The sequence below is a fragment of the Coffea arabica genome, chromosome 1e (genome assembly GCF_036785885.1).
Source record: "Coffea arabica cultivar ET-39 chromosome 1e, Coffea Arabica ET-39 HiFi, whole genome shotgun sequence".
Lineage (NCBI taxonomy): Eukaryota > Viridiplantae > Streptophyta > Magnoliopsida > Gentianales > Rubiaceae > Coffea > Coffea arabica.
In genome coordinates, this window is record NC_092311.1 from 5214696 (window position 1) to 5232338 (window position 17643).

The following is a 17643-nucleotide window of genomic DNA, read 5'->3' on the forward strand; positions in this document are numbered from 1 at the left end:
CAGAGAAATCAGGACTAAAATAACATTAAGAGTGTGTTTGATAAAATTGAAGTTTAAAAACTGAAATCTGATATCTTAAACCATTAAGTTATAGAATTATTAAATACTAAATCCAATACATTTGAGTGTATATCATATTAAATGATGAGTGAATAACTTATCATTTATTTTAGGAACAAGTTTGGTTTAAAAATTCAGTGCCACTTAATGAATTCAAATGTTCAATTTTTAAGTATCAAACGCATCTAAACAGTTTAGATATGAATTTATTAAATTTAAGTGTTAAATTGAATTATCAAATAATTCAACAATAACACTGTCAAAAATACATTTGTCGCTTGTGTAACATCGATTTCTTTCTACAAAAAATCTTTTTTTTTCGTAAAGAACTAAAATATATTATTTGAACTTCCAAAATGTCAATTTTCTCAACTTGTCACAATCACATTTCCAATTGTTGTTTTCGAATGTAGCCATATATGCGAGTAGCTATTACTTGCAAAATTGGCATTATGTTTTATCTAATGTCTAATTGCAGAGAGAGTATTTGACCTGTTGAATTTGACTTTATTACCAAACACACTAAAAATTGTTTGCCTTCAACTTCCCATTCACAACACTTGCCAATCTCACAAAGTTGAAACCTCTTGAATTTGACAGAAATATAGACAAAGATAACAAGAAACCCTTTCATTCAAAGGAATCCAGGCTCTAAATTCTTCAATTTATCCATGTCTTCTCTGAAACCTGACACAGCATGTTCTTGCAAATACACAGAGAGTTTAAAGCCATCCTTTTTCCCTGCATTTGCTGAAGAATTGGGCAAAAAGAAACAGGGCTCAACACTTCCAAGTAGGTTTCTTGACAGAGGAAAAACTGTAACAGGACCTCCCCAACCAAAGTCCACTGTGGAATGGCCTAAGTGTCTCCAATCAGTAAATCCACTCACCTTTGCTCCTGCTGTGATTCCTTCATGATAATGTAGCTCCTGAAAATCGATAAACGATCGAACATATTCATCGGAGACATTGTATTTGCTCTTGTTGATCAATTCTGCTGTTTTATATATCGGTTGATCGACAAGGTCTCCGGCTTTGGCCTGAACATACATTGGAACACAGCCATTTCCCCAGTATCCTGCTGGTAGCGGTGGCTTGACTAGCTTTCTTACGTTGATTGCATATGCAAACTTAACTTTCTCATCAGATGGGATCCCAGAAGCCTTAACTCTGTTTCACAAATTAAAGATCAAGTCAACGGCAGGGACAGAATTAACAGTTTTTCGATCTCGAGTTCTGAGTTTAAATTTCAACATAAAAAAAAATGACTTAGGTTATGACACGAAAAAGTTGTCACACTTGAATTTTTTCAACAAATGTCCAAGAGGCACTCGTTAGTGAACTTTATTGATATTCAAAGTGCCATTTAAATACACATACTCGTATGATGCTGGCCAAAGAGCCAAAATATTTAAGAATAAAAAATGTATTATATGCAAATTTATCTAAGTAGAAAATACCGGTGACAACGACCAAGATTTTGACTAAAACAATTCAATTCCTACTAGTCCTACAATATCAGTTTACTCCTTCAGTTTCAGTTTACAACTAGATATGAAATTTATTCTACTACTATATAGTCAAAGTCAATATGAACTTTATCTTTTAATATAAAGATGTAAAAACCAAAATATCACACCCCCTTTCTGCTTGGTAGGTGGTTTCTCTACTTTATCTTGATTGGATGACAAATTAAAAAGAGAAAAAAAAACCCCATATAAAAAAAATTCAAAAGATTGCAATTTTAAACTAAAGGTAAAATGGTAAATGGAATCCAACAACTGAAAATTGAACATCAACATACCTTGCACGCCAGATAAAAGCACCCAAAGCCTCAAAAGTGGTAAATTTCGAACCGGACTGCTCTAATAAAATACCCTTGAGCCGGTCCAACCACTCATCCTTCACATTGAAAAACTCCCTAACAACCCGTCCGGTCTTCTCCGAATATGGCGAAAAATCCCGGTCAAGACTCAAAAATTCCTGAACCGGAAACTCGACCCGTGGCGAGTTCCTAGGCCCAAGCAAATTCACTCGTTCCCAGACCGGTTCAACCCTGATCTCACTCGCCCCACGAGCCAACTCAGCCATGTAATTGAAAAACTGAGTCGCCCCGAGTCCATCACACAACGAGTGATGAATCGCCGCCCCGAGAACAAACCCGCCACACTTGAACGCCGTGACCTGCAAAGTCATCGGGTGGGAAATGACTTCATCCGGGTTCGGGTCGGGTACAAGAGCCTCCACGAAGCTCTCATCCGGATCGTCATCAAGATAATCAGCCTCGCTCAATGGGAAGTCAACGCTGGCCCGAATGACAGGAACTCCACGACCCGCTTGGCAATGGAGCTCCAGACGACCATCCGGCTCCCGGCGGCTGAAGCTGCCGGTGAACTGGTAGTAATGGACGAGTGCAGCTGAGAGGGCTGTTGTGATGACGTGGAACGGATCGGAGTTGGGTTTCTTGGGCTGCTGCTGCTGGGCGTCCGAGTTCAAGTAAACCCGGAGATATCGGAAGGTGACGTGGAGGTTCCGGTCGGTGTCGAGGTGGGATAGTGGGAGGACGTGATCGTCTGTGAACGGAGTTTTGGAGGGATAAATTGTGATGGTTTCTTGAACGTTAACTTGCATCTTTTTTTTTTTGGGTGTTGAAACTTGAAAATGATGGGCTTTTGAGGCCAGTGACATGGGTTGGTTTGATGGGATTATATACAAGTGATGAGGTTTTTGGTTGGTGAGGTGGTTGGGTGGCTGACAACTGTGGAGGGCTGTGAATAATAATCATCGAGTATGGAGCATCACTATAATTTTCTCCCTTTTGGAAGGTGGTTTAGGTGATTCAGCACCTTCGAGGAAAATGGCTTTTGAAATTCTAGTTTACTTTCTTTAAAAGCAAAAAAAAAAAAAAGAAAGAAAACACAGGCAGATGCATTTTTTTATCGTTGATTTAAGAGATTTTAAAAAGTATTTCGAAAATATTGCTGTAAAACTTAATTTATTTGATGATTTTATAAATTTAAGAGTTTCGCGATTTCTCACATAACTCTTTGTAGTTTCAAAAGTTATACATGATCATTTCATAATTTGAATTAAAATATCAAAACAACGCAAATGGGCTTCAAATCCTCTGTCCCCAAAATAGTCCATGTCTCATCTGTCCCTTATTTGTATAGCTGATCTTTTGTTAATCTAAACTCAAATAAAACCGATAATAATCGGTTTACAAGTTTTGTTAACCCAAATTCAAACAAATCAATAATAGTTGATTGACAGGTTTACTCAAAATCAATTAAAACAGATATGTTAAAAATTTTTTTATTTTCTTTTTAACAAAAAAGAGTCTTGTTAATCATAAACATAGAAATCAACTAAAACTCTTCTTTATTTTTTACCCCAAATCATCTTTTTTTTTAAACCCTAACAAGCATTTTGATTCACTCATTATATCTTTAATCTTGCAGCAAAAACGCTCAAAGGATCAAGTAGTAAGATTCAATTTCATCTTTATCCAGGTAAAACAAATCAATAGATCATATATGCCAATTTTACAATATATTTGATTCATGATTTGTCTTGTTATATTAGAAATTACCTGTATTCATTGGAACTTGTATGCGATGGGAACAATATTGTACAATCCCTCTCAACATCATTGTTCATATAAGTATCTATATACATTGTGAAGTCAATAAAGTTCATAAACTAGTATCTAATTGAAGTAAAGCCTTTAGTAATGCCGTAAAGCCCCTTTCAGTAATAAACTAGTACAATCCCCTTTCAGTAATGCCGTAAAGCCTTTAGTAGTCAAAGTGATTGAAGTAAACTTTTTCAGTGATAAACATTATAGTTAAAAGCTTTTATTTTTGACTAATGTCATTCGATATTTAAGCAGATCTATTTGTATTTAATTACGTCGTAGATATGGAACATGTCCTGGTGGTTTTGTTTGTAGATGCACAACTGATGGAAAATCCGACAATCTTTAGAAGTTTTGAATTATGAATAGGCAGGGGTTTGATATTGCAAACCAACTTGATAGACCATGGTTATTCAAGTATTAGCAGGGTTTTTAGGTGTACTTAGTAAGAGTGGTTGAAATTTTATTACTATTCTCTTATTTTTATCTAGCAGATGATTTTTTGAGAATCAAATTCCAATATCTAACATTCTTATCAACCATGTGTGTGTTTATATCAACTTATTTAGCTCTTTCTAATTTTTTTCCATCTCATAATTATGTAAATACGATGATTTAAAATTAATTACTTAATAGTTTTGAGTTATCTGTTTTAATTGATTTTGAGTAAGCCTGTCAATCAACTATTATCGGTTTGTTTGAATTTGAGTTAACAAAACTTGTAAACCGATTATTATCGATTTTATTTGAGTTTAGATTAACAAAAGGTTAGAGACACGTGTCAACTATACAAATAAAGAATAGAGGGGACATGGACTATTTTGGGGACAGAGGATTTGAAGCCACGCAAATGATAGTCTATAATGAAACTTATTGAAATATCGAAATTACCCTCGTTTAAAACCTAAATTAGGTGAGAGCTAAATAAGTTGATATAAACACACACATGGTTGATAATTATGTAAATACGATGATTTAAAATTAATTATTTAATAGTTTTGAGTTATCTGTTTTAATTGATTTTGAGTAAGCCTGTCAATCAACTATTATCGGTTTGTTTGAATTTGAGTTAACAAAACTTGTAAACCGATTATTATCGATTTTATTTGAGTTTGGATTAACAAAAGGTTAGAGACACGTGTCAACTATACAAATAAAGAATAGAGGGGACATGGACTATTTTGGGGACAGAGGATTTGAAGCCACGCAAATGATAGTCTATAATGAAACTTATTGAAATATCGAAATTACCCTCGTTTAAAACCTAAATTAGGTGAGAGCTAAATAAGTTGATATAAACACACACATGGTTGATAATTATGTAAATACGATGATTTAAAATTAATTACTTAATAGTTTTGAGTTATCTGTTTTAATTGATTTTGAGTAAGCCTGTCAATCAACTATTATCGGTTTGTTTGAATTTGAGTTAACAAAACTTGTAAACCGATTATTATCGATTTTATTTGAGTTTGGATTAACAAAAGGTTAGAGACACGTGTCAACTATACAAATAAAGAATAGAGGGGACATGGACTATTTTGGGGACAGAGGATTTGAAGCCACGCAAATGATAGTCTATAATGAAACTTATTGAAATATCGAAATTACCCTCGTTTAAAACCTAAATTAGGTGAAGTAAACAAAATATATAAATATGTGCGTGACACATTAATCTCCTATAGTTTTATGTTTTGCCATATAACTCCCTTATAATTTAGCGCTCTATCATATAACTTTTTTGTGATTTTCAAAATATATACATAATCTCTTTGTTGTTAAAGAATAATTTCCAACTTTACATAGGAATGCTTTTGACATTTTAATTGATTCTATTATAGAATGCAAATTTTATCATATTGACACTTTAGTTCAAACAATTAGAGAGTTATGTACTACTTTTAAAACCACAGAAAATTAAGTGAAAAAGCGCTAAATCACAAAGGGGTAAGATGTAATTCACCCTAAATTTAAGTGTGTTTCGCTAGGATAGGATCATACATAAAAAGACAATTCAATTTGAGGAAAAGATTAATTTTAATTACGATAAGTGCTCCCATTTTTTTTTTTTGAAGCATTAAGCAGTCATTGTTGATGCGATCTTTTGGTGATCATGATCGAACTATCGCCGCTTACATATGCTTGCCCTGCATCCTTGAGTCCAAAATGGTAATATCAACTGAGCCCAAAATCGTTTCACGTTTCAATACATCAATAAACTCCCTACTATATATATTGCTAAGAAATTCCATCTATTTTCTCTTTTACCTTATCTACTCAACTTTTTCCACATGATGTACTTTCAGAACCGGAAAGTTCTGTGATGAATTTGAATTTGAATTTGGAGTTATTCGATTCTCTACTATAGCCATAGCAAAATTATTATGGAATTTGTGTCCTAGATACATTTGATTTAGATATGGATCAATGTAATTGATTCTAGACAAAATGTTCTATGTTATAACACGTTATTTTGTTAATGCTTACATAATATGGTGAAAGGCTACAAATATATTGAGTTAAAACCAACTACTCACGAACTTATTGGATCAAAACTCAAATTCGAATTCGTCTTGATCGAGCTTGATCAACTAGAATAGCGAGACGAACTCCAAGGAGCCACAATAACTAGACAAGCTCGAGCTTATGTTTTAACATATATATGGTTTAATTCAACCTTGCATGTATACATGTTATTTAAGATTTTAGTTAATAAAGTATCATGTTCATTTTATGTCTTATTTAACATATACTCCACAACACATTAACTTGTATTGTTCAAACTCAATTAGCTAGATTAAACTAGTTAGGTTCGAGTTTGAGTAAAACTATAAACAAGTATGCTTTTTTTTTGTCAGCAACGATACATGTATATAACCTACTCTATCCTAATCTAGGGGGGAGAGGGAGCCTAAGGAGGCTGTTGTAGGGGCTTGTATATAACGATACAAGGGAGTGTTATGACACAACCTTTAGATTTTTTTCGCTGCTAGTGAGGTTTGAACCCTCACCAACAGCCCAAAGAGGGACTTAATCCCTCCGGTAGCCACTGAGCCATTGGCCCAATGGTTCTATAAACAAGTATGCACCGACCAAGATTTCCACTTTGGAGCGAATTCGCCTCCGCTCTTCACTCTGTTGACGCAGGCAGAGCAGGAAATAGGTGAGCAACGCTACTTCGCGGAAAATCTGTAATCTTTTTCTATTACTTCTCTTTTGAAGAATCAACTATGAATTGATTGACATTGACAAAGCAAATTCTGGTCATTGCCTCAGCTTTTCCCAACTCCTAAGAAACACGTGAGTATATATAGCTTTGAATTGATTATTTTTATACGAGTCAACACACAAAATATTGTATGCCAACGGCAAGATGTGATTTATTATCATTTGTTCGTAACAAATCTCCTAATCTCATAAATGATAAACCTTCATTTCTCTGTCATTTTCCTAAAAAAAAAAAAAAAAACTACATTTCCAAGGGTTTTCTTTCCTCACAAATAAAGATTCTTGAATAGCACCATAACACTCTCCCGAGCAACCCAGATGCTTCGAACAATTATTCATCAACAATCCCTTTTCAATTTTCATGTAAATTTATACTAAAATATACTTGCATAAAAGTGTAAGAACACAAGACTTTACTACTCAAGTTGCATTATATACCGATCACTAATATATTACAAGATTCATTATGACAGAAGCTTGTGTCCATGGAAGCTTGGCAAGAATATTAAACTATGAAGACACTATTATATCTCATTTAAGTTAGATCAGTCTCTTTCTGGGATTTCGCACTTTAAGACTTTATGTTCATAATGATGTCATGCTTGCCTTTAACCCTTCGGAGAAGCAAATCTTATGAAATCTATATTTGCTTAATGAATACAATCTACTCACGATAAAACTTCATATGAGTTCGATATACTTTTATCTTCAACGTTTTAATAACAGACACTTGGTAAATTCCCTCTAAATGCAATGGGCACCAATGGCTCTTTCTGCATTTAACGGAAGACAGACCAAATGTCAAAGTTTCACCTTTGGCTTTATCCTTGATTGAGGTGTTGCCTCTTGGAGAGCTTACTATTATCCATCATCTTCGGTCAAAACTCAAAAAGTATCAGAGGAACATGAGTAGAAGCTTTCCGGTTATGCTATGTGCGTCAACAAATTAGTGACATGGGAGCATTTGAATGGAAATTGGCCTGCTTAGCACCCTAAAACCACATAATAGCACTCTAAAACCACATAGTAATTTTGGGTCATTATTGAGAAAATCTGGTTAGGTGTGCCTAGGATTTTAAGGTAATTAATCTTTACCTGGTCAACGCTGTACAATAAGCTAAACGTGCAAGCTGGCCTCAATTTGACGAATTCTTTTTATCTTTTCAAATTCTTAACTTACCTTGATTAAAGCTTTGTGCTATCAAAAAAAATTCAGAGATAGTTGAAGCAACAGTGCATAATTAAAAAAAAAGGATAATATCAAAAACCTCCCTTGAGGTTTCTCTTAATATCGCCTGGCACCTTTAAAGTTTTAAAAATATCAGTTACCTCCCTTACTGTTGTTATTTGTGTAACAAAATTTTTAAAAATCCTAAACTACCCTTTCACTTGCTAGATAAAAATACTCCTAAACCACTTTATTCATTTCAAGAAAATTATCACCTAAAAAATAATCTCTTATAGTACTACTACATCAAAATGTTATAACTTATAAAAATATAATTTTGAAAAATAAAAATATATTTGAAAAGAAATACACTTGCACAAATTTAATTCTTTATGCTCAAAACTGATTTCTCATGAACTATTTTTTTTCAACATCTTCTCAACCGTTGCCCAAACCATTAAAGTGTACCAATATTTATAAAAATCAACTCAAAATAAGCAAATAAATCATATCCCATTTTATCATAGTCACAAAAAATAAAAATAAAAATAAAATTCAATTTATTATAATTTACAAATAAAATATTGCATAATCATCTAAAAAATGAGTAAGAAAGAATGATAGAGAAAAAGGAAAAGAGAAGAAAGTGACTTTCATTTCTTTTTTGTTATTATTTTTGACATCCATTTATTTGATATGTGAATTATGTATCAAGTTAGGGTTAATATAGTCCTTTTACATTTAATAGGGAGGTAAGTGATATTTCAAAAAGTTTAGTGGTGCCAAGTAATATTAGAAGAAATCTCAAAGGAGGTTTCTGATATTATCCCCAAAAAAGAGCGCTTGTCTATCAGATGTAGAGTTCTAGAAAGTGCCTCTCCAACGTCAATCCCGTCAACCATAACTATTCCGCAGCCTTCAACACGTGGAAAATGGAAGCAGCATAAAATTTTAAAAAAATGGGGATATGTCATGTGCATCGTCCGTCAACAGAAAAGTCATTATAAAAGTTTATCCTTTTTCGCGAAAACATTCGAAGGTATATGTCATGTCCGCGAAAGCCATAACTGAACTTCTCGGATCTTTCACTTTCAATTTCACTTTCAATGTTCTTACCAACTTTGGTAATTTTTTAACGGTTAAGGCTGAATTTTAAGAAATTATAAGGCCTTACTTTTATGTTTTTCGTGAAAATATTTTTTTAATTATTTTTTTTATTTTTCATATATCAAATTATTATCATATATATTTTTATAAAAATTATTAAAAATTATAATCCAAACGGGGCTTAAGTCTTATAGCTCGTTTGGAAGGGCAGATTTTGGTGAAAAAAGAAAGAATTAATAAAGAAAGTTAAATTTTTCTGATGTTTGAGACTTTGGATAGGAAAGAATTGAAAAGAAAAAAAAGGATATCAAATCCCTTTCAAGTTAGAAAGGCTATCCACCTAAAATCAAACAGAAAATAAGAGAATTTGAAGTGGATTAAGTGAATTATTTTATGTATCACTTTTATCCTTACAAAGATTATAATATAACTGTATAACCTAATAGAATATTCATGTAAATTCAAGATTTAAGGGCCTTTAAGTAAAACACAATCTTTTTTTTTCCAGTTCTCTCCATTCTCAATTGAAGGAAATTTACTTCATTCCCTTTCTCCTCCAAAACTCCCAAATAACATAGAAAGATATGAAGTACAATCTTTTCTTTTCTTTTCTTTCCTTGGTTTCCAAACTAGCAATTAGATTTTCAATTGGTTGATGCGATTAAATAAGTGTTTTGGCTAGCAAAGGTTGATTCACAAATTTTTTTTTCGGGTCTTGCAATCGGTTGTATTCTACTTTTAACCAAATGAAATCGAAAATGATTTCCAGCCGATTCGTGTTTTTGAGGCAGCCAAACCCATGATTGTGAGAGCTTAAGTGGATCAGTTATTTCTTTGAAAAAACTTAGGAAAGAAAGTAAGCGCTATATGGACTTGAGAGACTTGTTAAGGAGCTTTTTACTTGTGGCCTTCATATTCTTAATATCCCCAGTGGGAAATTCAAAGATTGCATGCTAGGAAAAGAAAATTCATGTACCTCCCAGCAAGATTGCGTTTTGCTTGGGGTTGGGCATAGGCCTACTTCCTTTTGAATCAGGAAACACGCTAGAGAGAATTTTCCAAGTTGGCGGTTGTTGGTGTTAAAATTTCTTGGATAACTTTGCTAGCTGTATTTCAATTTAGTCATTGTACTATCCTTACATTTCTTTGCTGACTTGTCAAACGGTAAATAAATACTTTGGCTAAAGACCTAACTGAGGACCAAAAATGATGTCCACACCTCCCTATTCCCCACTATAAGTAGCCAAGCATGGGATGCCATGGTACAAGCAAATAAGCCTCAATTCTTCAAGTTTTTTAGTGCTTTGATTTACCATTTATTCAGTTCTTTCCCCTCCTTCAATTGCCAAAAATCTACAGCAAAAATGGCTCCAGCATTGTCCATGGACTCCAATTCATGGGATGTCATAAGTTTTGCCGTAGATAAGGGTCATGGGGTTAAGGGTCTAGCTGACTTGGGACTCCACACTTTGCCTAAGCAATATATTCAACCTCCTGAAGAACAAATCATTAACAGTACCATAGTTACCGATGATTCAATCCCTGTCATTGATTTGTCAAACTGGAATGATCCAAACGTTGCAGAACAAATTTGCAATGCAGCTGAAAAGTGGGGTTTCTTCCAAATTGTTAACCATGGCATCCCAATTGAAGTGCTGGAAAATGTCAAGGAGGCTACGCGTCGGTTCTTTGCACTGCCGGCAGAGGAGAAAAATAAGCATTCAAAAGACAGTTCCCCATCTAACAATGTTAGATATGGCACGAGCTTCACTCCTAAGGCTGAAAAGGCTTTGGAGTGGAAAGATTTTCTCAGTCTCTTCTATGTTTCGGCTGATGAGGCTGCTGCACTCTGGCCATCTGCTTGCAGGTATGCTTAAGTAACTTTAAAGTTGTAGCTAATGATCTTAGTTGCATACGTTGCATTTTTATAGCTACCATTCATATGCTGGAGGTACGATAAAATAGGGACCATACATTAGAGACTAGTATTGCAATGTGTCTCCTAAATATTTAGCACAGCAATATTTTGAGACATGTTATATACTACTACATAAGTAGTGATTATATTTACATTATTTTTCTGATTGCAATTCCTCATATGGTGGAATTTTCTCCCATTCATTGCAGGAACGAAACATTGGATTTCATGAAGAAGTCCCAATTTGTCATCAGAAAGCTATTGGAGGCTTTGATGAAAGGATTGAACGTGAAGGAGATTGACGAAACCAAAGAATCACTCCTGATGGGCTCAAAAAGAATTAACATTAATTATTATCCGAAATGTCCCGAACCTGAACTCACTGTTGGCGTGGGGCGTCACTCAGATGTATCCACCCTAACAATCCTTCTTCAAGATGACATTGGAGGGCTCTACGTGAAAAAATTAGACACTGATGCGTGGGTTCATGTCCCTCCAATTGATGGAGCAATTGTGATCAATGTTGGTGATGCCCTTCAGATTTTGAGCAATGGTCGTTATAAGAGTGTAGAGCATCGTGTGATTGCTAATGGACGCAGGAATAGAATTTCAGTGCCCATATTTGTGAACCCCAGGCCTAGAGACATAATTGGTCCTTTGCCAGAACTTCTTGAGAGTGGGGAGAAGCCAATCTACAAGCAAGTGCTCTACTCGGACTATGTCAAACATTTCTTTAGGAAAGCTCATGATGGAAAGGAAACGGTGGACTTTGCCAAGATATGAATTCATAATTAGAGTTGCAAAATAATTATAGTAAATAAGTCTGAGTAGGGAAGAAAATGGTCCAATACAGCTTTCGCACAAGCTGTTGATAGGCCTCGATTTTTCACATTGAATTGTTTAACTATTGTTTTTGTATTAAGAGAATGTTTATAGTTTGATATTTATTCTCCTAAATGTACCATCATTCAATTTGAACATTATTTTTTTCGTCCCTTTGTAGAAAACTCATTTGTTAGCTTCTTGATATATGTGTTTTCTGCCAAAATTAATTGATATATGTTTTTCCCATTTGAGAAAGAAAAACCCATGATCAGAAAAATTAAAAAGAAAATTAAGATGTCCAATTTCAGAAGAAATAAGGTTTATGCCATTAGGTAGGCAATTGTCGTTATAATTGATAGCCGTCTCAAACTATTTGCACTGTTTTATTTTTGTGGTCAATAGAATACGAAGCTTTCTAGAATTCCAAAGGAAAAAACATGTGCGTGAAAATTACCATAGCATTTGCAGAGTCTTCAGTATCATGCATGAATCAGTAGACCACCCTCTTTATATCTGATGGACCGTCGCTTGATGTTGCACCAATTCTATGAATAGGCTATAATCAATATTCAATATGGGGCCACAAAAACGTGGGAAAACGCCAAAAAGTACCAAAAGCCATATCAGGTCTAGATGTTTAGACAGAGTCTACAAACACCCCAAAAAGAAAAAAAAAACAACTATTTTTCTATATTGAAACAGATTATGCTAGTTATTTGCATTGATCTCTAATTGTAGCCAATATTTCATCAGGAGTAATTTCGAAATGAGAAAGAGATGTATGACAGTTTAGCTAAACTTTCCCTAATTCCAAACAAAGAATAATGTAGGCCGGGCCGTCTTCATATAATAGACGGGCTAATTTGATGTTCCTTTTTCTTCTAGATTAACTCTACTTTGCACCTCTGAACTTGTACTACTTTTCTACTTTATATTTAAAAGTCTTAATTTTGAATACTTCGTACTTTATAGTTTACACTCTCAATTTTAGATATTTTGCACTTTAAATTCTCAAGTTTGTTTTGTGTAACTCAAATCAATGACAACGTTGGCAAAATGTTCAAAATTAAGAGTTGAGGATGTAAAGTGAGAAAGGGGTACAAGTTTGAAGGTGCAAAGTGAAGTTAATCCTTTTTCGTTGTCCCAAGAATTTTTCTCCATGACTATCTGTTTTCTTGTATTCAAATTAATGCCAAATTGGTGTTGATGAATAATTTTCCGAATTGCCATTTGTCTAAGGTTTGAAGCCTAGTGCTCTACCATTTCAATCTTGTGAGTGTGAATGTTAAGCATGCCCCATACTTCCTTTGCCAGGGGTATAAGGGTTTGTCCCCAATTAGAAGAGTGGAAACATGAATTAAGATGTGAATATAATTAAAAGTATAAGGGTTTTGTGAATTAATATCATAGCTAATAGGTCTTTAATTCTTCAAAATAAAACAAACACGTTTCAAATACATTTGTGAATTAATCTCACAGCTAACTATTTTATCTGATTCAGTCGACAATTCGAATGTAGCATCCTAACGTTCTCGATTGGAATTAATAAGAAAGGCTGTGATAAAGGTTGAATTTCATGCATGAGCCTAAATTTTTTTTGGTTTTAGCCAGGAAATGGAATCGAGTGAATACTTTTCTGACATTTTTTTTTGTCTTAGTTCGCTTATTGTAGCTACTCATCGTAAAAGTCTATAACCGTTTATAAGTGCATTTTGTATTCAAGTTTTTTTTTTTTTTTGTAACTAAATTTTTACTGTTACAATGAGAAGTGAGGATTGCTTATTCCCTTGGGTCATTGATCAACTTGTGATTTGTTGTAGCCTAAACAAGAAGACCCTTTGGTCCAAATTTTTAGAAGTTTTGGGCATATGGGACTTCTAAAGTTATTGTGTTGAACTTGATGTTGTTTGTTGCCTAATAATTTTTAGAATTCTGTTCCAAACTTCAAAATTATAACTACTAAAAAATGGATAAAAGTGACAAATACTACAATTTTGCAACAAGTTCTTAAAATTGATGGATATCTAGGGTTTTTTTTTTTCTTTTCTAGAGCCTGTAAAAAACATTGGATGGAGTATATATACCATAAATCAAGAAACACCACTTGTTGGAAAAGAGCAGAATTTTCCACTTTAGAATTTCCCATGAAATCAAAATAAAAAAAAAATTTGTTTATACTTACCAAGTACCAACCCATGAAAGTGCACCGGCGTGCAACCCATGAACATATGCCCGCGTGCAACACAACGGAAAAGTAAACATGCAAAGAGACAAAGAAGCAAGTACAGTGTTACCAAAATAAATCGTTTTTTCTAAGTAGTTGGTGGAAAAAACGAAGGTGATTTGCAAAAGACACATTAATTGAGTTTCCTAGAAGATTCACATCGTAATTATGATTCCCCTATTTTTTATTTTTATTTTTTACAATTTACACATTGTCAACTTTAGAAAAGTATTCATAGCAATATATATGGAGATGTCAATTGTTGCTAATTTTGTTCATAAATAGTTCTTGTTTCCATTTTCTAAATTAATCCAGCACGCTATGACTGTCCCAAATGCGTTTAACTATCCTTTTCAACTATCTAATCAAATTTTGTCATACATGTGAGTGAATGATGTAGCCAAAACATTTATTGTCATTAGTCCATCCCCGTCCTTATGAGTACGAGAGTTTAAAATGGGAGTTAAGGGATCAAAATCTGAGTAGTTGTCAATATTGATGGAATAAATTTTGAAAATCATCTTAGACTAAATTAGCATAATTAGGGATGGCAACGGGGTGGGGTTGGGGCAGGGGACCCCTCCCCCATCCCCCGCCCCGCTGCCTACAAACTCCTCCCGCCCCGCCCTGCTTCCCGTGGGACCAATAAAAATTGGTTATATAATTTTATTATGATTAAATTTTAGCAAATAATCAAGTACTAAAATATCAACACATCATCAAATTATTATTCATTGTAATTTTACAATTGAAACTTATAAAAACAATCAAACAAAAATTATTTGAATACAATCCAACATGATGAAATAAATATAACTAAAGTAGTCAAGTTTTCACTTTTAGCACAAATACAATCACTAATTCATTATTGTACTTGTGTTTTTTTTAAGAAAAAAATGTTATTGTATTAAGTGTAATTAGGGATTTAGTACAAATGTATTAGTAAATTTAGTATAACCAATTAATAATTTGTATTAGTACACATATATAATTATTAGTATAATTAATAATATCAATTATATTATATATACTAATAGACATTATATAATACATATAACTAATAATATCATTATCATAAGTTTGTAACTAATTAAATTATATATTATATATATAATTATATACATATATATATTTTATATATTTATTTTTTTAAAGCGGATGGCGGGACGGGGGATGGGGCAGGGGTACACTCCCCCGCCCCCCGCCCCGTTTCTAAGCGGGGGGAAAAAAATTCTCCCCGCCCCAACCCCCTCCCCATTAGCCCTCCGCGGGGCGGGTGCCTGCGGTCACCCTCCCCCATTGCCATCCCTAAGTATATTTGAACTATTCATGGTTGGTGGGCTTCCTCTGCTTGCTGCCTGCTTTATTCAGACTATCTACATTACTTCTCAATTTAGTTCCTTTATCTTCGTAGAAAGTGACCAATGTATAACATTTATGATATAACCGAAAATTGTGGGAAACTAAAGAATGAATGAGTCACTTGAATTGCTCCGAAACTATTGGAAGGCAATCTTTTAAGTGCCGAAAAATAAATATTCTGTGGTGTTAAAGCAATGAGACGTGAGGAATGACTCTCTTAAAAAATAGCATCCACATTTACAAATGTGAAATATTGATGCGAAAAGTTTTGACTGGCATTTTGTAATGATGAATATGGCACTATGAACCCTTATTGAAATATTGCCGAATATCACATTATAATAAGACATCTATTAGAAAATTGAAAATCTTGGTCCTTTGTCTTAATTAACGTCATTGTTTTCTTATCATGGATATAGTCTTAGTCCCTTAACTATAAAAATTTGATCAGTGTAGTCCGTTGAATAGAAAATTGGTCCCTAATAAATTTTAAAAAAATTTAGTAGCATCAGTTACACAACCTACACGACACGGCTAGATATTCCAGGCACGATACTTGAGTATTCTACTTGTGGGTTTGCTTAATGGAGGAAAAAGGTGAGAAGAAGGCACATAAAACAAACAGTACTGGAAAATCAATACTGGAAAAAAGGCACATAAAACAAACAACCCCATGACTAAATATATGAAGGACGTAGAAACAATTTATTTCAAACTCTCCTGCTTTCCTATTTTTGTTTTTGGCATTGCTCTAGTATGGGTTTCAAACTGTCCGACTCCTGTGAGGTTTCTCCTAAAATCACTTAACTCATAAGGTTCTAAAAATATTACTTACCTTGCTTGATAATTGTAAAATGATTATATTAACATTCACTTGATACATAATTTATATATCAAATAAATAAAGGTCAAAAAATTAAAGAAAAAGAAATAAAAGTCACTTTTTTCTTTTTTTTTCCTTTTTCCAATATTCTCTCTTACTGATTTTTTTGGATGGCTATGCTATTTTTATTTGTAAATTATAATAAATCAAATTTTGTTTATTTTTTCCCTTTTTTGATTGTCATAGAGTCAGGTATGGTTTTTTTTATTTTTATTTTGAGTTGATTTTTAGAATGATTTAGTACAACTTAAAGGTTTCAGTCACGGGTTGAGCAGAGGTTGGGAAAAAAAAAGGTTCACAAGAAATCGGTTTTCAGCATATGAAGTTGAATTGGTGTTAGTGTATTTCTTTACAAAAATCTTTTTCATTTTTTAAATTTACATTTTAATGGACTATAGTTTTGTGATGTGGTGGTACTAGAGAAGATTTTTTAGGTAGTTATTTTTGTAGTAGCAAACAAAGTGGTTTAATAGTATTTTTATTGGGGTCATTTCATGACCTAATTTAAATTTTCCTTTCCCACAATGTGGCTTTTTTTTAAGAGTTCCTTAATTGTCTTATGTGTCACTGAAAGCGCTATTCTAACCTTCACGTTTGTGTGCATCTTTTAATTTATCATCATCAAAAATATTTAGTTTAATCTTCGCATCTGTTTATTTATGATGAATTTGTTGTTCTTAATCTTGTATAAAACTGAGAAAGTTATTCGTGTGTGAACAACACATGGACTATGTAACCTAATAAAAGAACATGCACTATGTAACCCTTTCTTCACTCATATATTCCCAATGTTTTCTTTTATCCAACAAAGACTATAGAGAAGAATCTTTAGTTGGAGAGTAAAACCTAGGTAGACTTGATGACTACTTATAAGGTGCCACGCGTATTTGTGTACCATTTTTATACTAATACGTATGTACTTGATGAATACTTATAATACTTGCAAAGACTATAGAGAAGAATTTTTAGTTGGAGAATTAAACCTAGGTAGAATTGATGAATACTCATAAAGTGCCACGCGTACTTGTGCATCATTTTTGTAATACTGTACTTAGTGTGCTGGTCATCGGTTTAAAATTTGTATAAAAGTTGAGGGCATTTTGCATGCTTCGTTGTACCTGGCCACTGAACTATTCTTGTTTTTGTCCCAGTGTGGAATTCAACGATTGGTTGCGTGTGTTAAGGGTTGGAAATTGGAAGAAAAGGATGAATTGCTCAGTCATTCTTTTTGA

At 33.5% G+C, this 17643-nt stretch overlaps 2 protein-coding genes across 2 annotated transcripts; one reads left to right on the forward strand and one right to left on the reverse strand.

The window, feature by feature from the left end:
- Positions 1-546: 546 nt before the first annotated feature.
- Positions 547-2844, reverse strand: LOC113698517 (tetrahydroanabasine acetyltransferase-like). The gene is made up of 2 exons (XM_027218363.2): positions 1864-2844; positions 547-1229 (listed from the first exon to the last, which is right to left on the reverse strand). The coding sequence occupies exons 1-2, from the start codon at positions 2745-2747 to the stop codon at positions 695-697; spliced, it is 1419 nt and encodes a 472-aa protein (XP_027074164.1). The 5' UTR covers positions 2748-2844; the 3' UTR covers positions 547-694.
- A 7638-nt stretch (positions 2845-10482) lies between these two features.
- On the forward strand, positions 10483-12124 carry LOC113688561 (feruloyl CoA ortho-hydroxylase F6H1-3-like). The gene is made up of 2 exons (XM_027206418.2): positions 10483-11066; positions 11327-12124. Exons 1-2 carry the CDS (start codon positions 10564-10566, stop codon positions 11898-11900), a joined length of 1077 nt encoding a protein of 358 aa, XP_027062219.1. The 5' UTR covers positions 10483-10563; the 3' UTR covers positions 11901-12124.
- Positions 12125-17643: the final 5519 nt, after the last annotated feature.

Bases quoted from the DNA above. Each gene is read 5' to 3' on its own strand.
- LOC113698517 (XM_027218363.2), bottom strand. From the start codon at position 2,747: ATGTCACTGGCCTCAAAAGCCCATCATTTTCAAGTTTCAACACCCAAA. The intron at 1,230-1,863 runs GTATGTTGATGT...TTTGTGAAACAG, and splicing joins GCTTTTATCTGGCGTGCAAG to AGTTAAGGCTTCTGGGATCC.
- LOC113688561 (XM_027206418.2), top strand. From the start codon at position 10,564: ATGGCTCCAGCATTGTCCATGGACTCCAATTCATGGGATGTCATAAGT. The intron at 11,067-11,326 runs GTATGCTTAAGT...CATTCATTGCAG, and splicing joins CTCTGGCCATCTGCTTGCAG to GAACGAAACATTGGATTTCA.